This window comes from Notolepis coatsorum (assembly GCF_963971535.1).
Source record: "Notolepis coatsorum genome assembly, chromosome: 4".
Taxonomy (NCBI): domain Eukaryota; kingdom Metazoa; phylum Chordata; class Actinopteri; order Aulopiformes; family Paralepididae; genus Notolepis; species Notolepis coatsorum.
Genome location: NC_140168.1, coordinates 68,572,543 through 68,598,871, shown reverse-complemented (window position 1 = coordinate 68,598,871; position 26,329 = coordinate 68,572,543). Strand labels below are relative to the sequence as shown.

General features: G+C 43.6%; 1 protein-coding gene across 1 annotated transcript in view; it reads left to right on the top strand.

Annotated features, from left to right (window-relative positions):
* ints3 (integrator complex subunit 3) overlaps positions 1–26,329 on the top strand; it is a 120,786-nt gene that overhangs the window by 41,206 nt on the left and 53,251 nt on the right. The window contains exons 11-14 of the mRNA XM_084312721.1: positions 3,720–3,807; positions 9,586–9,665; positions 20,943–21,034; positions 25,715–25,821. Of these exons, the coding sequence (XP_084168847.1) occupies positions 3,720–3,807; positions 9,586–9,665; positions 20,943–21,034; positions 25,715–25,821 (367 nt within the window). The remainder of the gene's footprint in view (positions 1–3,719; positions 3,808–9,585; positions 9,666–20,942; positions 21,035–25,714; positions 25,822–26,329) is intronic.

Below are 26,329 nucleotides of genomic sequence, written 5' to 3'. Positions count from 1 at the left end.
AAGGAGTCACTCTGATTGAAATAACAATATTACCCTTCTGAGGCATAGGTGGCCAATCTATAGTGACTGGGCACTATAATATAACCAAGGTCCACAAGTTCAGCCGAACACTCAGTACAACAATATTACCCTTCTGAGGCATAGGTGGCCAATCTATAGTGACTGGGCACTATAATATAACCAAGGTCCACAAGTTCAGCCGAACACTCAGTACGTCGTAATCATACCTATTGCTGTTGGTGTTGGTTTCAGCTGGCCCCGAGGTGTCCATTAGACCTAGGTAGATGGCCTAGTAAATTCAGGCCCAGTCTCTGCGCAATGAATACTCCTAAAGCATACAAATAGAACCTTCATTATCCTGTCAAACAGGTCCATTCCATTTATCTAGCAGCCTCTAAACAGAGGGAACGTCTACAGTTTGAATGCGAGAGAGACACATGTAAAATAAGGGCTATTAAAGAATATTAAGAAAAACAAAAAGGAGTTAGAAAATACGGGCAAATATAATCCGCGTCGGCTATTTGGGAAGCATAAAGTTCAGTTTCAGAAGCCAGTCCGCTTAATGTCAATAGCCTCTCCCCATGAGGTCTCAGTGTCAGGCCTAACGCGGTCGACCAGTTTAGCCCAACCAATGTCTATAAATTCAGTCTCGCATTCTACATTCATTGTTCATTGCTCCCGGCGTCAGGTTAGCTTACCGCTGGGTACTCGCTGGGTAGCCGTCCACGCTAGGCTAGCTTGGCCTTGAGGTACGCTTCGGCATCCCCAACAGACATGAAGCGTAGCCTGTCCCCGCTCTCTTCCGTAATCATCAGTTTGGCCGGGTAGTGAAGACTAGGCCTCAGCCCCCGCTTGTAAAGTAGTGCCATCACATCGCGGTACGGTGCTCGCTGTTCCAGCATGGCCAGGGTATAATCCTCGTAGAAAGCAATTTGTTGACCGTTGTACTGCATCTCCGCTCTTCTCTTTCTGGCCTCCCGGATCACCAGTTCTTTAGTTTGATAGTTATGGAACCTGATGATAACAGGCCTAGGCTTTTCACCCAGCTTCGGTTTAGCTGCCAGAGACCTGTGTGCGCGGTCCAATTCTGGAGGGTTAGGGAGGGTCTCTGCCCCAAGAATTTGGGATAAAAGGGTGGCGAAGAAGGATGTTGGTCTCGGGCCCTCAATCTGTTCTGGTAGTCCAACGATCCGAAGGTTGTTACGTCGTCCTCGAGCCTCGAGATCCTCCGCCTTAGCCTTTAGCATAGCCTGGCTAGCCCTCAGATCAGCACATGTAGCCTCTAGCGACGCAATTCTTTCGCTTACAGAATCCGCATTCTCCTCCAGGGACTTGACCCGCTGTCCGTTGTCGGCCACGTCCGTTTTCATTTGGTCAAGTTTATTTTCCAGAGTGGTAATGGCTTTTCTGAACTTGGTGGTAATAGCTTCTTTGTGGCTCTCAAGCAGGGTGGCCAGCCAGGCCTTGCTAACAGCGTCGTCAGCCTCCTCCTCATTTTGAACATCGCCCCGTTTTGGTCTTGGAGTCTTGGATGACATCTTTGCGAAGATAAATATTTAGTTAGCTATATCGATACTTGCATATAAACAAGAATTATAAGGGGTTGGAGTCTTAAAACATAGAATTTAAAAAAACATGAGCGAGAGAGGGAAAAACGCGTCCTACTCCCTGCTCACCATACCGGAAGTCTCAGCTTATGTTATTTTAACAAATAATTTTAGTTTATCAGAACCCCATATTACTCCATTAATCAATGATCAAACCATTCAAGTAAATAACAAAGAAGAAGATCATCAAATACAAGCTATGACATTAAGTTTGTTCAAAACCTTTTTGCAGCAGGAATATTGGTTGAAAACAGCTGGCTGTTCAGCCTGTTCTTGAAACTGCTGGTTGCGAGTCCGACTCGCGGTAGCTAACGTTAACCAAGCGCTTGGTTCAATAACCAACTAGGAATGAATTGACTGTCCTATCTATCTGCATAACAGATAATAACGTCATGGAATCGTTTGTTCAACCCAGTGTCCAGCGAATTAACACCAGCTAAAGCAACTGCCCTCAGTGCGCGCGCACACACACACACACACACACACACACACACACACACACACACACACAATATGGCATATCTACTGCTCCAGAACAGAACCAGAACTGACCTGTCCTCGCTAACCGTGACCACTCCGTCTTCTTTCGGGATCAAAACGGCAGCATTTACGGCATTCGAATGCCCTTCGATTGGGTTTCGCTACAAGATCCATGTTTTTAGCAGATTCAAAGCGAAAACTTTCCGTAGCAGCAAAACAAGATCTGGGGTTCAATCAGAATGTTAACTGTGCAACTGCGAAAAACTTTCGAACACATGGCGTGAAGAAAATAGGCTATACACAACTATAATAATTATTATTATTATAAAAAATAAAATAAAATAAAAAAACAGCCGGTGATGCGGTAATCAGCTTGACTCTGCGGTGGGCGTGACGTGATGGCGATATCGTGATAATGCGGTAACCGCGGCAGCCCTAGGCATGGTGCTTGAGCACTGCTGTGTTGTGTGTAACCCGCTCTAGCGTCCCCACCTCCCCGGTCGTGTGTGCACCAAACGTTCCACCCAAAAACGGAATTTCAGTCCAGATTAGGCCAAATTCTGCAATATTCCACGTTTTGCAGTTGATTAAATTTGTATTGGTTAATTCCGCGATTCCGTGATTCCGTGAACGCGGATTTCATATGGCTCTAAATAACTCCTTCTTTCTCTTCTCGCTCATTGGTTTGGTATCAAATTGCAGTAGTGTCTGCGTGGTTGAGGAGGTGGGCCCGCCGTCAAGATCCAGTTCATGTGCCACCGTGGAATGCCAAGTGCTTGTCGCACATTTGACACAGCCTTTGCCTTATCCTCCGTTAATTTAAAGTGTTTCCACAGAGGTGACGTCTTCCCACTTCTTGCAGCTGCCATGATTGAATAATTGAGCGAGCGCAGCGGGGACGCGCCTCCTCACCTCGACTCAACCCTGCACGCCTCTTTAAAAAAAAATTTTTTTTGCAAACATTCGAACCCATTCATTAAAATCCGAATGCCAGCGTAAGGAACGAACGTTCGAACGTTCGGGCTCAGCCTTAGTGGGGATTGATGTGGGGTGTTTGGGGGACTGGCTGTTTCGCTGGGGTTCACATGCCTTCGAGCAACATTGTACTTATTGTACTTATTTTATGCCTATTCTTATGTCTGCACGTTATGTTGCACTACTTTTATTGTATTTTATACCTATTCTTATGTCTGCAATTTATGCATTGTTTTTTTTCTGTCAATTGTGTGCTGATTTTATGCCCATGTTCATTTTATACTAGTTGCTGTAGTGTAGGGCACTCTCGACTGCGGTCTATGTGTGAAAAGTGCTATATAGATGGTTATTAATATTTATTATTATTATATTGTAAATAATGTATGCATTGAAATGTCTCGACGACATTGAAAAATTAAGGGTGACCTCAATTGTCCTTTCGAGAATAAATGAAGGTTTGAATGAATTTTAAAAGTGCTAAACGTTGCATTGCTAATTCCCCCTCTCCTACTCTTCTCCTTTCCCCTCCCCTCCTCTACTCTTCTCTCCTCCTCCTCTTCCCTTCTCTCCTCTTCTCCCATCCTGTCCTCTCCTCCCCTCTCTTCTCCTCTCTTTTCATCTCCTCCCTTCTTCTCCCCTCCTCTTCTCTTCTCTCAGTCTAATGTAGCAGCCTCCAACGCTAAGCTGGCTCTGTTCTACGACTGGCTGTTCTTCACTTCTGACAAAGACAGCATCATGAACATAGGTAACACACACCCACACACAATACACACACATCACACACTCACACTTTTAACACATTGGTTGCCAGCCGGATATGACGATTTATCGCTTGGATGCCAGCACGTTAATCAATGGGAGGACGAGCACATTTGCGAGCGATTAAACTATATCTTATACACTAATACACCTGTCGCTTATCAATGACTTGCTTGCAGTCAACATGTACGAAACGGATTGTTTTTCCATCAGTACATTTCCGTTTTATACCGTTTTGAATACGAGTATAGTTTTGGAGATTTCTAGAAAGAAAAAAATATTCTGCGAAAATAGCCATTTACTGGAATACACAAAACACGTTTTCCGGCAGATTTATGAATAGTTTTCAAATAAACGCTAGATTATCGAGAGTATTTGTGTTCTTATGCACGATACAAAAGCGGGCTGAAAAATCATTTATTCGTGCCGCGCCTAACGCCACACACGTTGTGAACGCTGTGAAAAACAACTCTGATTAACACTTTGATTGCCCAAGGTTAAATTATATACCATCCCTTGCCAGCTCTATTTAACATGGAGAAGTTCCCCTTCTTTGCAGGGCTATAACTTTTTAAATTCTATTGCTAGATTGCCATTATTAGGGCCCATTCAATGTCCTATATGTATTGTTCATGGTGTAGCAACGTTAAACTTTTTCATTCACATATTCTAAAAAAAAATACTAAAATATGGTCTAAAGTATAAGTATGTTTTCATCTCTTTCTGCAGCTTTCTCCAGAACGTGATTTATAGCCCCAAATGCATTATATTGATGATCAAATACAGTTTGGTAGGAATCTGTGCGAGATCAAAAATTTCAACTGGACGTACTTCTAGAATTTACTACACGTCATCTGATGTTGACCGGATGGGCGAGGGGGCGTTTATAATTCCGTGGGCAACGTTATACCATTCATCTAATGGGTGTCATATGTTCATCATAGCAGTTTATATCGAACACGGTAATACTACACGCTAAAACTCACCCCAGTCTCCTCGGGCCGTTGGGCGATCAGCGTGGAGTAGACAGTTTTCGATTATGGGATGTTGAAATGCCCGATCTATTTCCAGGTTGTATAATAGTATATACATCCAAATCATGTTTTTTTTTCGAGTTATTTCCACCGATCGATGTTCACTGTGTGAAGACAGAGTCTTTCTAACATTAGCGAGTGCCCGGACCCCATATGGAGTGAGTCCTGCCGGTTCAAAGGTTGATATCCGGTTTCGATCTGCCGATCGGCCACCAGATGGCGCTCTTGAACCGCTAGAGGGTTGAGAGGAGATCAGCACTGTGTCAAGGCTCCGGAACGGAAATATAATTTCGATCACAGATTTTTGAAATATTGATATCAAAGACGAGTTACGCCGTCCTCGGCAACTTGAGCATGGCGGGGAATGACGAGTTCCGGCGTTTTCGGCAGTTAAAGTGTTAACCCAAAACTGGTAACATAGATTCCTTACCTCAGATCAGATTTTCTGCAAAAAGATTAATCCAATTCCTGATCGCCATTCCAAATATTGATTGCGTTTATTGATCCAACGTTATAGTCCGAAACGCATAATCGAAAGCTGCTCAGAGCCTTGCCAGTGAATCTGGTAACAGACACTGCTTGCCAGAGATGGACACTGATTGAACTAAACTACCGTAATTTTCGCACTATAAGCCGCACCTGAATATAAGCCGCAGCAGCTAAATTGAATGATGTGTACATATATAAGCCGCACTGGACTATAAGCTGCAGGTGTTTTAATGTTTAATTATCATATGTAAGGGTTCGTGCTAGGGATGTCCCGATCCGATCACGTGATCGGGATCGGGGCCGATCACGTGATTTTCCGAAGATCGGGATCGGCAAAAAAATAAATCGGAATTTTTTTTTCATTTTATTCAACAAACATGACCATGTTCACGTCTTAAACTCATACTGAGGCCATAGTTTTGGTTTTAAATTGCATATCATCATTCATTTATTTATTGTCACACAGAGCAGAAGAATTTTGCCAAAACAAACGAATAGTATCCAGCTGCAGAACGGCAGACCAGCCACACTCTCGGACCCAAAAAAATATATATATATATATATATATTTTTTAATCCCAATTTTTCACGTTATCCAGGTGAAAAGTTAACTTCATTCAAGCGAGGCATTGCAATCCTTGACATACATCATTTGATGTATAATTAAATCAAAGGAAATGCGTTTGGGTCTGAGAGTGTGGCTGGTAGGGATGGGTACCTTTCACATTTTAACCGATACGGTACCGGTACCTGTGAATCGATACCGGTACCCAACGGTACCTTTTTTCGGTACTTTAGTCTCAACATTTTTTATTTACCTACCTCAGTCGTGAAAAAAATTATCCAAACTTCAAATAACTACAATTTCGACCGTTTTCGGCTTGCCATTGCTCCGACTGCTTTGTTGTTGAATCAAGTCAAATCCTAGGTAAGCATATATTGTGCGTGTGAACGTTGACATGAAAAGAAGAAAAGGAAAAAAAGAAGAAAAAAACAGTATCTCACTTGAATCGATACTCGGTAGTACCGACGTGTTTCGGTTCGGTACCTTCAAAGTACCGAATTCGGTACCCATCCCTAGTGGCTGGTCTGCCGTTCTGCAGCTGGATACTATTGGTTTGTTTTGGCAAAATTCTTCTGCTCTGTGTAACAATAAATAAATGAATGATGATATGCAATTTAAAACCAAAACTAAGGCCTCAGTATGAGTTTAAGACGTGAACATGGTCATGTTTGTTGAAAAAAATAAAAATGTATATATATATATATATATATATATATATATATATATATATATTTTTGATCGGATCAAGAAATATCGGTATCGGTAGATACTCGAAATCACATGATTGGGATCGGATCGGGAGCAAAAAAACGTGATCGGGACATCCCTAGTTCGTGCACAGAGGGGATTGTCGGGAAAGAGATGGCTGTTTGAGGAAGCTCCCATTTATTAACATTTGTTTAAACCGGAACGATAGCCAGTCAGCCAGCGCCAGGTACAGTAGCTACCAACGTTAGCTCACATAACTATAGCCAGTTAGCCAGCGCCAGGTACAGTAGCTACCAACGTTAGCTTACATAACGATAGCCAGTTAGCCAGCGCCAGGTACAGTAGCTACCAACGTTTGCTCTCATAATGATAGCCAGTTAGCCAGCGCTAGCCAGCACCTGCGAAATCGAATGCCAAACTGATATCAGGAGCTATCAGTAGCTAGATAACATTAGACAACGCCTCATGTATTAAAGGTGACATGCATTATAAATGTCATTTTTCAGTCTCTAGCATTGTATTATAGTAATAGGAGTTAGTATCAATGTGTTTTTGTGTCTAAATACCATATTGGCGGATTGCTCTGATTCAGCTCAGACCATTTCCTGCTAGATTTAATTAGGTCATCCTGATTTGAGGCATGTCGTGACGTCACCTGGGCCTGGGTAAGCGGACAGTGATGCGATTGGCTCTGTGGTTGGTGCTAATGCCCGCCCACAATCTACCGAGACTAAACAGCGAGTGGAAACCACTTCCTCATACTGGGAGGCAGAGTGAAACCCGACACCTCTGCATGCACTCAGAGAGAGAGAGAGAGAGACCACTGTGCAAACACTCCGCGCGCAGGTCCCCCCCCCACACACCGCCCCGCGGAGAGCAGAATGATACAGAGGGAGAGTGAGGGGCCTTTCTCACTCAGGTATTGGGATCGAATCACCGCCCCGGGGCACGGGGGGGAGTGTTCTCACTCACCCCTTTTGGGATGCGAAACGGCGCTGATTCGTTTTACCCCCCGCTGAACGGGGCCAGTTGGATTAGGTGGTCTCGGAATCGGGCCGTGGGAGCGGGGGGGGCGTGACACACACAACGTTGTTACTGTCATGCTTGCTTGAATTTTGGGCAGATAAAACCACACTGGACAATACCCACAAAAACGATATTTATGGGCAATTTGAGAGTTCAGACCTCAACCAAAAACAAGCATGTGGAACCTCACAGCTCAGTGGATGAAAACATGAAGCCACATTACAAAGCACAGCACTTCTGGCTTGCATTAGGCCTGGCAATTTTTGTTTGCCATGCTATTTCTATACATTTCTAGTTTCTTGTTTGAATGCATTTATTTCTATTAGACCAGTGGTGCCCAACCAGTCGGCCGTGGTCGACCAGTAGATCAATGACATGTAATATAATTGCCACGAGCGATGGGATGTTAGCTGCTGGACAGGCTAAGCTAACTAGCGTTAGCCGTTAGCTTAGCGTTAGCCATTGCTGTATACTATACTTTCTTGTTCGAATGCATTTATTTCTATTAGACCAGTGGTGCCCAACCAGTCGGCCGTGGTCGACCAGTAGATCAATGACATTCAATATAATCGATGCAGCAATGTTACTAGTAAAAGGCTAAGCTAACTAGCGTTAGCCGTTAGCTTAGCGCTATCGTTAACCCTGCAAAACGCTCAAAAGCGGACTACAACACCATCCATTCGTGATAAAATGGGGTGGGTTATATTGACAAGGCTTGACAACAGAGGTTCAAATATAACTTCATATTTATTGGTAATTTGTTCATTTTATATCAGCATCCAGTCTCCGCAGTAGTGTTAAGACACTTCCTGTTTACATTTTCGAACGTGACATCATCGCCTACGGCAAGCGTACACGCTCAAAAGGCAAAACGTAAACAGAACCCGAAGCGAACCAAGACCGCAGTGTGTACACAAACTAGAGGGGGGAGAGGGGGGGGGGGGGAGTTCACAATCTGACCCGGAATGAGGACGGTACGGACAGAATGAGTGAGTGAGAAAGGCCCCTGAAAGAAAGAAAAAAAAAGAAGAGAGGGAGAGACACAGAGGGAGAGAGTGAAAGAAAGAAGAAAAAAAGAAGAAAGGGAGGGAGAGAGGGTAGGGGGGGGGGGCTTATCAATAACGGCCTGTCTTTTTCCACTGCAACAGCCCCATGTCTGCTGGACGCACACAAGGAAGTGAATCCTCTCTCTCTAATGATCTATCTCTTCCTCCCTCTCTCTCTCTCTCTCTCTCTCTCTCTCTCTCTCTCTCTCTCTCTCTGTCTCTCTGTCTCTCTGTCTCTCTGTCTCTCTGTCTCTCTCTGTCTACCAGTCGCAGACTGTGTGGGCTGACTGTCACTCAAAGTGCTTATGGGCGGAGCCAGGCCATAACAGCCTGAAATCCTGAGGCTGAAAAATTATGGTTTTGAGTACTTGATTAGAAATATAAAACAATGCATTTTTTTGAAAAAAAACATACAGATGTCTTCAATAGACTCACAGGAATTGTGTAAAGTTGCCCAAATAGTGCAAGGAATAGCAATGCATGTCCCCTTTAATAAACTAAAGTGAATAGTTTGTTGACTGGGTCATTTTGTTTAATGCTTCAGTTATGTTGAAAGAGGAGCTCTGAGCTGCTCATGCACTCCTCTTGCCGTAATGGTTTGTTGACGTGGTTATGTGAGGCGGAGGAGGAGGGGCAAGGCGTGCACTGCTGCAGCAGATTTAGGAGTCTGATCTGACGGTCACAGAGCTGAGGGAGTGCGCCCAGTTAGCTGTAAAAATCCATCGATTAGCCGCACCGTTATATAAGCCGCAGGGTCGAAAAATGGGGGGAAAAGCCGCGGCTTATAGTCAGAAAATTACGGTAATGGACAGTTCCATAGAAAACAAGTATCATGATGAGTTTAATGATCATTACCATCTATTTTTCTCTCTCTGTCTCTCTTTCTCTCTCTCTCAGAACCAGCCATTTTAGTGATGCATCACTCTATGAAGCCTCATCCTGCCATCACTGCCACCCTGCTGGACTTCATGTGTCGGGTAAGACACACACACACACACACACACACACACACACACACACACACACACACACACACACACACACACACACACACACAGAATATAATATACGAACTAGGGCTGTCAGTTTATCGCGTTAATTAGATTAATTAATTACACAGCAAATTATCGCGTTATGAAAATGAACTCAAAATGAATTACAAACCGAAATTTTTTATATTTTTATCTAATTCATTCCATAAGAACGTAGAATACACATTTACAGACTTTTTTTTTAATATGATCTATTTGCATGTTCTTGGTATCGGATTCTAGGGACATCTATGGATCTCAGGGAATGTATTCCCAGTGTCAGAAATACTGTGTCTGTTACTAGGCTTGAGTAAATTGTAATGAACCAAATGAGAATATCAATTAAATTCTTTTTTTCTTTGACTGTGAATAACACCATGCTAAAATTGACCAGACCTGAAAAATCTAAGCAAATTAATAGATGGAAGATGATTAAACAGAAGGTTTTGTAGATACAGTACTGAATTCTGCCATCCGGACACATGCAATTTGAAATATTATTATAAAATACAGAATATTAGGCATAAAATGGTTATGCGATTAAAATGCGATTAATTACATTAATTAATTACAAATCCTGTAATTAATTACCGGTAGATACATTTTTTTAATCGCCTGACAGCACTAATATGAACATAAGAAATATTATTATTAAAACTCATTACTGGATTAAAATAAAGTTACATTGTGTTCTGTCTACCATGGTCGATCATTTAATCTATGCCTTTTTTCAGTGGATATGTGTGAAGATTTTAGCTAGACGTTATTTCCAGCACACCCTCCCGTCCTGCAGATGTCTCTAGTTTGAGTTGCTGCTGAACTACTCTGGAAACTCAGTTCACCAAATGACATCTTCAGTGGCAGGTGCTGCCGGCCCCCTGAAACCAGCGCCATCGAACCAAATGTAATCCATATGGAATTTAATCAAATCAAATCAAATTAAATGGAATCTGGACCTTGTGAATAGAAATCGATCAGTGCCAAGACCCAGGCCTGTTGTGCAACACGTCAAACACTGAACTGAAACTGAGTGTTGATTACTGGAGGGCAGGGTTGCTATTCTAGCTGATGGGTGTTAATAATAATAATAATAATAACATATTCGATTTGTAGGGGCACTTTATATTTGTGGAACAAATCTCAAGGCACTAAAGTGTAGAAGAACATAAAAACTAGTAAGTGAGTAAATTTAAAAAAAAAAAAATTACATAAAATAAGTAGGACTAAAACTAGTAAAAGAGTAAAAAGAACATGAAATGTGAATGGCTAAAACTAGTAAAATAACATAAAATAAGAAGGGCTAAAACTAGTAAAAGAGTAAAATAACATAAAATAAGAAGGGCTAAAACTAGTAAAAGAGTAAGAACATAAAATGTGTGGAGCAAAAAAAAGTGTTTTGAGGACCTTCAATGTTCGGCATACCGTATAGCGTACATACTGATGAATGGAACGGCCATTTTGGATAATCACGCTGAATTATTTCTGTACAAAACGGTACTACTACAAAAACTGTATAAACTTTGGACCTGTATGACTATAAGACTTCAGGCTATGGAGCCGTTATGTTTTCCACTGTTTCCAGCTCCTACCTCTCAGCTCGAACCCAAAAACAGGCATATCGCAACAAGTCAACACAAAAGTAATAAATATTTTTTATAATAATATATAAAATTAATATTTAAAAAGTAAAATATGTTATTAGTAGGGTTGGGCATCGTTTGGATTTGAACAATTCCTGTTCTAAACGATTCTCGATTACGATTCTTTGAGGTGCAGGTCAAAACAGGTCACAGCTTTTCATACTATTCACATTGTCAGTTGACTTGATACAGTTTAATTTGGTTGCTGTACTGTAACTAGGGTATTAATTAACAAAGTTTTTGATATTTTTTAAGAATCGAAATGCAAATATGTTACTTCCGGTTCCAGAACCGGAAGTTAGGAACCAGTTCCTATTAGAACCGGTTCTCGGTGCCCAACCCTAGTTATTAGTGGGTGACCACCCACACTATTGTAATCTATACTATTTTTTATTCTTTATTCCGCCGATTTTTGTCCGCTAACTCCTCCCAGAGCTTTGGCACCACATACACGTGTAAGGTATCAAAACGACCGGCTTGGTCCAACTCGAGTTGCTATTCGTTTTTGGAAAGTTTCACCGCACCGTACAAATCGACTTTAAACGGGACATTTCGGTCCATAGGGAATGAATGGCGGAATGTAATTAAATAGAGTAGAAGCTGATTTCTTTTTTGTTTTACCATCACCTTTTGTAAATTGCGACAGTGATCAAAATTTTGGACATAGATATAAAAACAACACATCAAAACGATGACACGACTGTGCCCTCGCTCACAAAAGAAAAATAAATGGAATTGGACATTTCTATCTCAACTTATGACCATTTCTTTGAAAGTCATGCTCCACATAGACACGAATGGGTTCTCCACTCTAGCTAAAATCAGATTTTTTACCGTTCCTTCCCTTGTTTTCCGATCGCCACCCAGGCCACAATTGTCGACGGAATTACACAACATCGCACATAACCCTTCACATAACCCTTCAAGTGCTCATATTAAGACGACTAAGCTTCATCTGTTATCGTTTTGCTTTAATCATCGTGAGCGTGAAGGACGCCTCAGCCCTCATTGAAATACATTGGGTCCATAGTGCATAGTCATTGCGTCAGTTAGGATTCAAATCAATTAGGGGTAGCAGGTGGCATGACTCAGAGGGAGCTGTCAATCAACTCATTACTGCTGACCTAGCAATGACCTCTCAGGGAGTTAACCCTTGATGCTGTCATGCAAGACGTCCAAGTGGGCTCCGTCACACCGACTACACCTCTTCTTCAAGCGGCACTCGGCTGCCATATGGCTGCGCGCACAGCGGTAACAGCGGCGGTTGGACTTTATCCATTGACTCACCTCGTCTGCGGTCATCTTCTTGAACGTGTCACAGTGTGACAGCCAATGTTCTTTCTCGCAGTACTGGCATACAATCTTCCACTTCTCTTTCGTCGAGGGGGTGCTGTGGTTCTTGTTACGCGGTACTGATTCGGCTTGGTGCATGACGGTCACCAGCCTGCGGTTATCGTTGGATCTCCGAGGTCCCTCTCTGGGGCTTGGTCCACTCCGCACGAACGTATCCAGTCGTAGGCTGCTGACTTCTCTCGCGAGGAAGTCGGCCGGATCTAGGAGGGATGGCTCGGGACCGTTGGGATCACGGTGGTCTCTTTGCCGCCTGAAGCGCTCTTGTCGGGCGGGAGGAAGCTTCTCTAATATCCTTTCAACATTAGAGTTTGCGTACAGTTCGTGCCTACCCTTTTCCTTTTGTGCCCCCAGCATCCCTACCAGGGATTGTACCTTGATAGAGAGGTCATCCAATGAGCGATTGTCTGTGGCTGGGGGGAGACGGTCAATATTCCTTATCTCTTGTATCACGTAGTCCCATATGCGTCCATAACGTTGGTCGAGGGCTACTAGAGCCGCGGTGTATGGGGTACTTGAGTTGGAATATGCCAGCGCTATATTATGCGCTCTGGGCACCTTCAGGTGCTTGAGGAGGATAGCATATTTGTACGTCTCATCGGGGACATCGGACATCATAGTCTCTTAGCACATTCGTAGTTCCGTGTACTGTGCTCTGTCCTCGTGTGTGAAATCCGGGAACGTCGGTGTGCCAAGGTACGATGCCATGGATGGCTGGCACATCGGTGAGCGTTGGGGGAGAGGCCTCCTGGGCGAGTCTCCCCGTACGTGTCGTTGTGGGCTGGTACTTGGTGGGTACCAAAGCCCGGGTACCCAGGTGCTGTTCCTCGGGGCTGACGGTGCGTCAAACTCACCCTTGAGTTGAGTCGGGGGTCTGTAATGCAGGGCCTCGGGGGTAAAGTCTGGGCTGTACTGGACCTCCTGGTCCTGTGGAGTACGATGCTGCTGGTGGGCTTGACTTTCCTCCTCTTCCTCTTCCTCTGCTAGGTCTTCTAGATCTTGCAATCGTCTATTCAGTCTCTCGGCGGCGTAGGCCGGTTCTTCCCTGTTGCTGGGTCTCGCATGGACCGGTCGGGGAGGGGGTTCGGAGACGTATATAGGCTCTTTCTGTTGGCCGGGCTCCGGGTCGCTTGGTCGGGTAGGGGAAGGTGCCCTATACCCTTGCCTTGACGATGCCCTGGAGCTCCGTGCGGAGAGAGGGGGAGTCGCCCTGGCAATCAGTTGCTCCATTATCTGCGCTTGTAGTCGGTCGCGCTCGGCTTCGCGCTTGATGTGAGCGAGGTCGCGCTCTGCTTCGTGCTGGGCTTGGGCTGCGTCACGTTGTGCATTGGCGGCTTCGCGCTGTGCAACGGCGGCGGCGCGCTGGGCATCGGCGCGTTCTCTTTCAATATTCTCTTCCGTCTGGAGGCGTCTGGTCTCCAGGCGTATGCGGTCGTCTTCACTCCTTTGCTGCGCCTGGAAGCGCTCTCGCTGGGTCGCAGAGTGTTCGCGTTCACTAAGGGCTTGCGCTTAGAGTTGCGCGTGAAGGCGCTCTCTTTGGTCTGCAGATTGTTCGCGCTCACTCAGTTGTTGAGCCTGCAGGCGTTCTCTTTCCATGGTAGAGTGTTCGCGCTCACTTTGGTGTTGCGCTCGGAGGCGCTCTTGTTCCATGGAAGAATGTTCGCGCTCGCTAAGCGTCTGTGCTTGGAGGCGATCGCGCTCAGTGGAGGCTGCCAGGGTGGCGATAAATGCCTGCGCCAGCATCTTGTCCGCCTCGCTGGGGGAAGACACTGATGGAGGTGATCGGCTTCTGACAGTGCTCGTTGGAGATCCGTTCTCCTGGCGCGCTCCGAGGAGGTCTATCTCCTGGGTGCGCTTCTCTTCTGGTAGTGGGTCGGGTTCCGTCCCTGGAGCGCTTTTTTTATCCTGGAGCTCTCCGGGGACCGTCCCGTTGACGTCGTCGGGGGGTATAGTCATGTCATGTCCCTCCTGGTCCCCCCTGTGAGCTTGGTCAGTTACGTTAGAACCCACTAGGGTCTCTACTGGCAAGGTCGCCTGGTCGGTAGGGTTTGACATGCTTTTACTATCCGCTTTTCCCGCATTTAACGTCTGTATAAAGCTAGGTATTAGACTGGCAGCGTAGTCCTCTAGGTAAGGAGGTGGCTGCCATCTGCGCTGCGGGCGTTCTAGCTTAGGAGAGCCGTTTGTGGAGTGTTCACCGCTGGCCATGGTTAATATCAATATTATATTTAGATATTACACTGATACTATCCGGCTCGAAGGACCAATTGTAACTGAGGGGTACAATTCCCTGACTGTATTGAAAGTATGGTATCATTAAACCACTACTGAGTTATGTACTTTAATTACTGGCCATACAGTACACAGGTATATATGATGAACACCCACACAATAACACGGCTTAACAAAGAAAGTCCTGTTTGGAATATTTATTAGAAGAGCAGCAATATTAGATTACAGTATTGAGAATTAGGGTCGCGCTTGTATGGCGAAGAATGTGCATGAATAGGTCAAGAGCGTAAGTCCATGAGCATATTACGATGGGGATAATTAATACCACCTGTAGCATAAGAATTATATAAGGTACACTCGTAGGTCAGCTGGAGATACTAAGGGGGTTCCCTCCGGTTGTAAGCCAGCAGGGGAGAGGAATTGTCGGGAGCAAAAGTCTGGATCAATGAGGAATAAAGAGACTCCAGGTACAGGAGACGGTGCAATAATCCCTTGGTCCTTAGACAAAGCAACAGCTATACTCCGGTATGCACTGCAGCATGGATGAAAGCTAGCCAGCCTCTGAGTCCTAGAGGCGGGCTTGACGGGGCTCCTCACAGGGTAGATCCCACACGGTAGTGGGGGTAGACGGTTCTCTGCTCCAGCAGCCACAGGACCAAAGCAATATAATCCAGCCGAAAAGGGCTCTGCATTCGTCGGTGTAGGTTATCCAGTGTACATATCCACACGGTTCTCGTCTAGGGCTCCTCGGATGGCGGCACAAGGTTAGGCCGCCCAGCCTGGATAAGCGCACTAGCTCGGTACGATGAAACGGTGGTAATTCTGGTCACTGTAGAACGGTAGCCGCACGATACACTATACATAATAGACTATTACTTTATAATAGAATAAGTCGAACTCGACGATACAGCGTTAAACTCTGACACTTCAGCTATCAATTCGCACGCGGTCTCAAGGCTCTATTTAGGGGCAAAACGGGCCCACTTCACAGCACGTTGTATCGTGGTGAAGGCTTCAGCTTTTAGTTACTAAGACTACTTCTGTATCCACCTGCGCCGTATTTATACGTAAGGTGAATAATCTAGTGCCAACCTTATTTCTGTCTCGTATTACTGCGCAAACCTGGGCATGTTGAGACATGTCTTAGCGGTGGCTTTGAACTAGACATTGGGGGTATGGCCGTGGCGCCTAGGGGGTCGCTGTCCAATAGGAGAACGAATATTATGGTCTGGCCTGTACCTAGGTAAAGGGATATTCCGTGTATATGTACAAAGAATATACAAGGGATATCAGACGATATACAAATATTATACAATATATCTCAAGTAATAAATATATATATTCGGTTTAATCTGACCCTTTGTAACAGGATGTCGATCTAGTTGGTCCAGTTCCAGGTTGTGTAATACTATATACGTCCAAATCATGTTGTTTATCGAGTTATTGGCAACGGATCGCTATCCAGTGTATAAAGCTGGAGTCCCGGGAGCGATAGCGAGTGGCCGGACGAAATATGGGTGAGCACCACTTCCGGCCCATCACTTCCGGTTTTGGCGATTCGCCGATCGGCCACCAGATGGCGGTCTTGAACCGTTGGAGAGTTGAGAGGAGATCAACAGCAAGTCTCAAGTCTCCGTGGGTGAAATATGATTGCCATGACAGATCTTTGAAATATTGATCTCAAAGACGCTGTACGACGTCATTGGCAGATTAAGCATGGCGAGCAATGACGTCTAAAGTCGTCCTTGGCGATTAAAGGGTTAATAATAATAATATTTACATTTATATATTTAATTACGCAACCTAAAACCCCCTTCTCTCTCAAACCGTTTCTACAATTGTTTTATGTTGCATGATGATCATGAATTCATTTATTATTATTATTATTATTTTTTTTTATATTTGAATATCCACATTATCTGTCCATCCTCAGTAATCCTCAGTTTACTATAATATACTCCTGACTAGTGACTTCATCGTCTTTCCAATAAGGCTGTCCCCGAAGCCTGTTTTTGGGATTCGAACTTCGTCAGGGTTTGTTCGAACCTTCGCTTTTAATTAAAACAAAACAAAAAAAATTAAAAATTTAAGTTTTACATTTTAGTTTTTTATTTATTTTTTAAATATCCTCAAACTAAATCCTCAATTTGAATAAAGTGATTAATCTGATTAAATGAGTCTTTTTTTTATTAAATCAACTTTCTTTAATGAATATAACGTTTTTTTGTATACTATAATATTAGTGTAGCCTAATCTTTATCTGCAACTGTGAAGAAAAACCACATTGGTTCAAACAGAATGAATAGACACATAAAATAAACATAATCTTTTTTTTAAACTCAGCCTTACTTTCCAAACGCGCACACACACACAGAAAGGGAGAGTGCCCCCCCCTTTCCCTTTCCTCAGTCCACACTTTCTGCTGTTCTCTATGGCTCTGCCTCTGATCAGGATTAGCTTGTTAGTTTACTCTAACGTAACGTTAATTTCGGGCGATGTGGGCATAAAGGAATGGCGACGATGCAAAGCATGTTAGATGCATTCGACCCGTTGTGAGGAAGAGAAAAAAAACCACAGACTTATTTCGGGTCACAAAATAGGCGCACTGCTCTGTAGCCCTGCTCTGCTTAATGCCAGCAGACATTAGCACGGACTGGGCAGATATGACTCGCGGAGTTGCCACGGGATTTTCAAAATAAGAGTATCGATATGAACCGAACGTTGCTAGCTGCCGGAGACATAGATATTATTACTGGAGCTGCGCTTGGGGCGGAAATTAGACCTGCCACAGGATTTTCAAAATAAGAGTATCGATATGAACTATTTTGTTACACGCCAGTTGGCGGGCAGACCTCTCATTGTTACTCGCCAAACCTTAAATCTGCCCGCCATTGGCGCTTGGCGGGTACTTATTTTGTTCCCTGGGGCACACGCTGATATATAGGTCAAAACAGATCCGATTACCCCAAGACTGGTCAAATAAATTGCTTACCTCAGATCAGATGTTATCCAAAAAGACTATTCCAATTACTGATCGCCATTCCAAATATCGATCGCGTTTATTGATTCAGCGTTGGGTACTGTAAATATGTATTCCACGCGTTTTCCGGCTCGGCGATCAACTTGGGTCTCTTCAGATGCTTCGCCGGAGCATGAGGAGGCTGGACCCCCCCCCCCCCCCCATCAGTCTAAACCAATGGGGTGCAGTTACACAGGGAGAGACGATAGGGGGCGGTATTTTCACAATTGAGCTCAGAGAGAGTCTGCAACACTAGCGTAAGGCTCGATTGATGAAATATGAATTCAATTCGCTAATAAAAAAAATACGACAAACAAACACTATATGTCGTTGGTGGCACTCAACTGGCGGCATGAACTAACGACAAAACTTGTCCGTGGCACTCAAAGTGTTAAGGATAAAAAAATTATAGAAATTATAATAATAAAAATAAAATTAAAACTGAAGGTTCAAACGTCCGTTCGAAGAACCCTGACGAAGTTTGAATCCCAAAAACAGGCTTCGGGGACAGCCTTACCAAACATATTATCTATATTATTTAAATGGTCTAGTTTGTCTATTTCTCTAATACATTAGCACTCAAAGTGATTTAAAAAGTTCATCAGAATGTTACCTTTCGAAAGAGACCAGACTCAAGCATGTGCTATAAGTATAAAGTATAATAAATCGCAAATTACTTTGGGTATGCAATCGTCAGGCGTTTTATGCTAAATGTCGGGGTATGCTTAAAGGTCCACTTGCATGTTGTATTTTTGTTCAATAAACAATGTGACTAGGCCAACGGTGACTTTCATGAAGAGGGACATTTTTTTGTATCGAAATTGACCCAGTTTTAGCGTTTTTATCAAACATTTTGTCACCACAACCACCACGCTACCATGTTTGTAATAATGTAAATCATTGTGTCGTTGTGTCGTACATATTGTGTATATAACGTTAGTAGCTAAGTTAGCTAGCTTGGTAGCCAGCATTCTCGAAACTCCTAACATGCCCCGATTTAAAATGGTTCTCTCCTCTTTGTATACCTTTGTCCTCACAAACAAAGTATTCTGCCAGGGAACTTATGGACACGACAATAGTAGTAGTTATAAGGTGTTTGAGCTTGTAACATTAACGTTAGTTAGCTAATAGCTATCGTGGTAGCCCGTTTCGTGACTGTGATGCACCGAGTGCTATCTGAAGGGCTGCTATCGTATCAACATGCCGTGACGTGTAGCTTGCTAGCCGACATGATGCGTGTGCAGTGCTTTGCCCCACAGGTCTGAGAAGAGGACCTGCTCATTTTACTCGTTCCCAAAACTCTTTTACATGCCCTGATTTAAAATGGTTCACGACAGTAGACATAATGCTAATGTTAGCGGGGTAACGTTAGCCAGAGCCATATAGCCAGCGTGGTACTATGACCCGGACGGGCATAAGGCATAAGTTACCGGCAGTGACGTCACGGCACTGATAGCGTCTGATAAGCTTTTTGATTAGCTCCATACATGTTATTCGTGCATGGACCTTTTTAACCATTTCTGAGTGGAATTTCCGGCGTCAAATGGAAAAAAATGTATAATGAAAATAGATACCAATGATGTAAACTACCCATAATTGAAGAGTAGGGTTTAACCTGCAAGTTGGCCTTTAAGGGGTTAAAGGCATCTAGGGTCTGTGGTGCTCTCAGGTGGTCAGGGAGAGCATTCCACAGACTGGGAGTGGATGAGCAGAAAGTTAAAGGTGCTATAGATAACATTCAGCCACTCGATGTTGCACTCGAGCTCCAGTAGGGCTGGGCGATATAACGATAACGATAAATATCGCGATATATTTTAATAATCGATATCGAATATCGAAATAAAATAAAAATCGAAAAATCGTTTTTTTTTTTTTTTTTTTACCTGCAACAGGGCAGTTTTAAAACCAGAGACAGTGGACAGACTTGTCTTTCTTGCCTGCAACTTAAAGTAATGGCTTTGCTTGTCCAAATGACAATACTGACCAAATTCAGATTTCTTTTTCTCTTGTCCATTTATTTTGTTTGCTTTCTAATTTAAAATACATTTTGAAACCGTCTGTACACAGTAGGCTATGTGTGCTAGCAGAACTAGACTCCAGTCACGAGTCACAGTGCACATGTGCAGTGGTTTGTCCACCAAAAAAGCGCCAAAAGATCGAAAATAAACTAGCAGAGCCAGAACTGTTCAACTCCTCTGGAGCCACAGCCAGCAGAGAAGCCGGTTTACTTTAGCTTTTAAACCAGCTGCAGCCTGAGAACTGGAGTGTGAGGGGATGTAACACTAAAGATGGCGGCAATGACAAAGAATTGCTGCAAAATAAACATACATCTGTTGTAAAAAAAAAAAAAAAAGAAAAATGTTTAAAAAAAAAAAAAAAAATTATACTTATAACAATTCGATAATTATCGATATCGAGAAATAAAATAAAAGTATCATATCGTTATCGCGATATGATTTTTTTCCATATCGCCCAGCCCTAAGCTCCAGCACGTCATTTATCCAATCAGGTGCCTTCCGCACGGGAAAAGGGGAACCTTTTAAAGTTCAAATGCAATGTGAGCATGTGAGCGCATACAAAGTCCACTGAAGGACGACCACAAATGCAAATGCAATGCCGCTTTAGGCGGCGCAAGCAAGTTGAAAATGTTTCGAATCCTGGGTTCGAATCCGGCCTAGGACATGTGTTGCATGTCCTCCCCCCATTTCTTCTCCAAATTATCTCTCTGACGGTCCTATCAATGAAGCACGGAATGCCCTAAAAAATATATTTTAACCCATTGAAACCAGGAAACACATTTGTGTGTATATGCAGGCTATATAATGCATTATTAGCAGGCGTTTTAGGTCTAAATGGGTTAAAATACAGCTCAAGTACAGTACAACAACGTAAAGAAGTTGGAGTGCAAATGTAACAGTAAAGTGCAATAGTAATATACAATGTACAGGTGATTAAATGTGATATGTCTCTCTCTCTCTCCAGATCATCCCTCACTTCTTCCCTCCTCTAGAAGTCCAGGTCAGGCAGGGTGTCTGCAACTCTCTCACCTTCATCATGGAGAAGAGAGTACTGGCGTGAGTCTCACGCACACACACACACACACACACACACACACACCATTAGATCACAATGGTAATTTGTTGTCTTCCTTCACCTCTATCCTTCTCTCTTTCTCTATCCTTCTCTCTTCCTCTATCCTTCTCTCTTTCTCTATCCTTCACTCTCTTCCTCTATCCTTCTTTCTTCCTCTATCCTTCTCTCTCTTTCTCTATCCTTCACTCTTTTCCTCTATCCTTCTTTCTTCCTCTATCCTTCTCTCTCTTCCTCTATCCTTCTCTCTTCCTCTATCCTTCTCTCTCTTCCTCTATCCTTCTCTCTCTTCATCTATCCTTCTCTCTCTGCATCTATCCTTCTCTCTCTTCATCTATCCTTCTCTCTTCCTCTATCCTTCTCTTTTTCTCTATCCTTCACTCTCTTCCTCTATCCTTCTCTCTTCCTCTATCCTTCTCTCTTTATCTATCCTTCACTATCTTCCTCTATCTTTCTCTCTTCCTCTATCCTTCTCTCTCTTCCTCTATCCTTCTCTCTCTTCCTCTATCCTTTTTTCTCTTCCTCTATCCTTTTTTTCTCTTCCTCTATCCTTCTCTCTTCATCTATCCTTCACTCTCTTCCTCTATCCTTCATTCTCTTCCTCTATCCGTCTCTTTTCCTCTATCTTTCTCTCTTTTCCTCTATCCTTCTCTCGTTTCCTCTATCCTTCTCTCTTCCTCTATCATTCTCTCTTCCTCTATCCTTCTCTCTTCCTCTATCCTTCTCTCCTTTCCTCTATCCTGCCTGCTCCTCTCTTCCTCTATCATTCTCTGGTCCTCTATCCTTTCTCCTCTCTTCCTCTATCACTATCTATACTTTTTCTCTTATTTTCTCTTTCTTACTGTCATTCTCTCCCTCTACCCCTCTCTGCCTCCCTTTCCCCTTATCTCTGCCTGTCTCTGTCTCTCTCCCTGTATATTTATATCTCTCTCCCCTGTCTCTCTATCTCTCTCTCCCTGTCTGTCTCTCTTTATATTAGGGCGGGGCGATATAACGATAATTATCGTGATTTATTTTAATAATCGATATCGGGGAAAAAGATATCGGGGGGGGGAAAATATCGAATTATTTAATTTTTTATTTATTTTTTGACCTGCAACAGGGCAGTTTTAAAACCAGTGACAGTGGACAGACTTGTCTGTCTTGCCTGCAACTTAAAGTAATGGCTTTGCTTGTCCAAATGACAATACTGACCAAATTGAGATTTATTTTTCTCTTTTATTAGCGAAGCCAGGTTGCCACCCACACTATAGTAATCTATACTATTTTTATTCTTTATTTATTCCACCGATTTTGCAAACACAACTCCTGCCAGAGCGTTCACGCCCCATACACGTGAAAGGTATCAAAACGACCGGCTTGACTATGGCAACAGCGCTGTTGCTTTTCGGAAAGTTTCACCACACCGTTTGGCTACGAATCGACTTTAAACGGGAACATTTCGGTCCCATTGGAAATGCATTGCAAGTTAGAGTGGATGAGCTGAAATAATTTTTTTCCCACTACATTGGGTAAATTGCGACAGTGATCTCAATTTAGGACGTAAAAAAAAAAGAAAAAAAAAAAAACATGATACGGCTGTCGGTTCGCTCACAAAAGAAAAATAAATGGAATTGGACATTTCTATCTCAACTGATGACCATTTGTTTGAAGGTTCTCCTCCCCATAGACACCAATGTGTTCGCACTCTAAAAATACGATGATTTTTGAGCTTTTCCCCCCTTCTGTTCCGATCGCCACCAAGGCCACAATTGTCGACGGAATGCCACAATATCGCACACAACCCTTCACCTACTCCTTGAAGTGCTCATGTGCGCTTCACAACGCTTCATCTCTTATCGTTTGCTTTTAATCATCGTGACAATGCTGTCATGCGTCTGCCCTCATTGAAATGCATTGTATGGAAAGTGCAAGTCATTCGTGCCTAATTAGGTAACAGGTGTGTGGCTCATGGCCCATGGCTCTAATTAGGTAACAGGTGTGTGGCTCATGGCCCATGGCTACAGCTGACCTGCCAATGACCTCTCATTGACTTAACCCTTAATCGCCCCTCTGTGTAGCAGTACTGAATTGCTTGACAGCGCCCTCTGTCTTGCGGGTTGTGTCATTGTACTCAGTAGGGATGTCCTCGATGTAGTCGATGTTGACCACTCCCCCGATCCTTAGACCACGCCCCCTTAGGCCACACCCCCTCAGTGTATCTCTTGAACCGTTTGTCGTAGAGACTTGCGGGTTGTGCCATTGGACTCTGTAGGGATATCCTCTTTCATTGGTCGATGTTGACCACTCCCCCGTTACTTAGACCACGCCCCTTAGGCCACACCCCCTCAGTGTATCTCTTGAACCGTTTGTTGTAGAGACTTGCGGGTTGTGCCATTGGACTCGGTAGGGATATCCTCTTTCATTGGTCGATGTTGGCCACTCCCCCGATCCTTAGACCACGTCCCCTTAGGCCACACCCCCTCAGTGTATCTCTTGAACCGTTTGTCGTAGAGACTTGCGGGTTGTGCCATTGGACTCGGTAGGGATATCCTCTTTCATTGGTCGATGTTGACCACTCCCCCGATACTTAGACCACGCCCCATTAGGCCACACCCCCTCAGTGTATCTCTTGAACCGTTTGTCGTAGAGACTTGCTGGTTGTGCCATTGGACTCGGTAGGGATATCCTCTTTCATTGGTCGATGTTGACCACTCCCCCGATCCTTAGACCACGGCCCCTAGGCCACACCCCCTCAGTGTATCTCTTGAACCGTTTGTCGTAGAGACTTGCGGGTTGTGCCATTGGACTCGGTAGGGATATCCTCTTTCATTGGTCGATGTTGACCACTCGCCCGATCCTTAGACCACGCCCCCTTAGGCCACCCCCCCCCCCGTTGTGTATCTCTTGAACCGTTTGTCGTATAGACTTGCGGGTTGTGCCATTGTACTCGGTAGGGATATCTTCTTTCATTGGTCGATGTTGACCACTCGCCCGATCCTTAGACCACGCCCCCTTAGGCCACCCCCCCCGTTGTGTATCTCTTGAACCATTTTTTGTATAGACTTGCGGGTTGTGCCATTGTACTCGGTAGGGATATCCTCTTTCATTGGTCGATGTTGACCACTCCCCCGATCATTAGACCACGCCCCCTTAGGCCACACCCCCTTAGTCCTGAAAAATGTCAAAAACTCTGAAAAGTCCGAATTTTTTTGAAAAGTCTGAAAATTTTCAAAAACTCTGAAAAGTCAGACAAATTTCAAAAACTTGGAAAAGTCAGAAAAATTTCAAAAACTGAAGTCAGAAAAATTTCAAAAACTCAAGTCTAAAATTTCAAAAACTCTGAAACGCCAGAAAAAAAATTTAAACTCGGAAAAGTCTGAAAAATTTCAAAAACTCTGAAAAGTCAGAAAAAAATGTAAAACTCGAAAAAGTCAGAAACATTTCAAAAACTCGGAAAAGTCAGAATTTTTTTAAAAACTTGGAAAAGTCAGAAAAATTTCAAAACAGAAAAGTCCGAAAAATTTCAAAAACTGAAAAGTCAGACATTTTAAAAACTCTGAAAAGTCAGAAAATTTTCTAAAACAGAAACGTCAGAAAAAAAATTTAAACTCGGAAAAGGCCGACATTTTTTAAAAACTCGGAAAAGTCAAAAAAAATTCAAAAACTCGGAAAAGTCTGAAATTTTTTAAAAACTCGAAAAAGTCAGATTTTTTTTTAAAACGCTGAAAAGTACGAAGAAAATGTCAAACTCGGAAAAGTCAGAACAATTCTAAAAACTGAAAAGTTCGAAACATTTCTAAAACTCGGAAAAGTCAAAAAAAATTCAAATGGTCTTCAAATGGTCTATGTTGACCACTCCCCCCATCCTTAGGCCGTGCCCTCTTTTTGTATCCTTTGAACTGTTTGTCATAGAGACTCGCGAGAGACCCTCTCCCGTTGGCCGGCGGTCCACACTTTCACAATTTCCCCCGCGTGGAATTGTCTAGTTTGGTTTGCTTTCTAATTTAAAATACAGTTTGAAACCGTCTGTACACAGTAGGCTATGTGTGCTAGCAGAGCTAGTCTCCAGTCATGAGTCACGGTGCACATGTGCAGTGGTTTGTCCACCAAAAAAGCACCAAAAGATAGAAAAGAAACTAGCAGAGCCAGAACTGTTCAACTCCCCTGGAGCCACAGCCAGCAGAGAAGCCGGTTTACTTTCGCTTTCAAACAATCTGGGAGGGGATGTAACACTAAAGATGGCGGCAACGACAAAGAATTGCTGCAAAATAAACATACATCTGTTGTTTATATTAAAAAAATATATATAATTATATTCGATTTTTTTTGTATCAAGTTTTTTTATAGTTATCGATATCGTTATCGCGATATCATTTTTGGCCATATCGCCCAGCCCTACTTTATATATGTATCTTTCTGTCTCTCTATCGGTCTCTGTGTGTCTCTATGTTTCTTTCTTGCTATCTCTCTCTGCCTCTCTTTCTCTCTCTCTCTCTCTCTCTCTCTCTCGCTCTCTTTCTCTATATATGTATATTTCTCTTTCTGTCTCTTTCTGTGTGTGTGTGTCTATGTTTCTCTCTCGCTGTCTCTGTCTCATCTGATTATAATGATACTATTGGATTGACATGTTGTATTTGTAGTGGGGTCATGTGTTCTCTCTTTCTATCTCTCTCTCTCTCTAGTCATTTAGCTCCATTGTTTGACAACCCAAAGTTGGACAGAGAGTTGAGGTCGATGCTGAGAGAACGCTTCCCAGAGTTCTGTAGTTCTCCTTCACCTCCTACTGAAGGTACCACACACACACACAGTCCTGTAGGTCTCCTTCACCTCCTACTGAAGGTACCACACACACACAGTCATGTAGTTCTCCTTCACCTCCTACTGAAGGTACCACACACACAGTCCTGTAGGTCTCCTTCACCTCCTACTGAAGGTACCACACACACAGTCCTGTAGTTCTCCTTCACCTCCTACTGAAGGTACCACACATAGTCCTGTAGGTCTCCTTCACCTCCTACTTAAGGTACCACACACACAGTCCTGTAGGTCTCCATCACCTCCTACTGAAGGTACCACACACACAGTCCTGTAGGTCTCCATCACCTCCTACTGAAGGTACCACACACACAGTCCTGTAGGTCTCCATCACCTCCTACTGAAGGTACCACACATAGTCCTGTAGGTCTCCATCACCTCCTACTGACGGTACCACACACAGGTCTGTAGGTCTCCATCACCTCCTACTGAAGGTACCACACACAGGTCTGTAGGTCTCCCTAGCCTCCTACTGAAGGTAC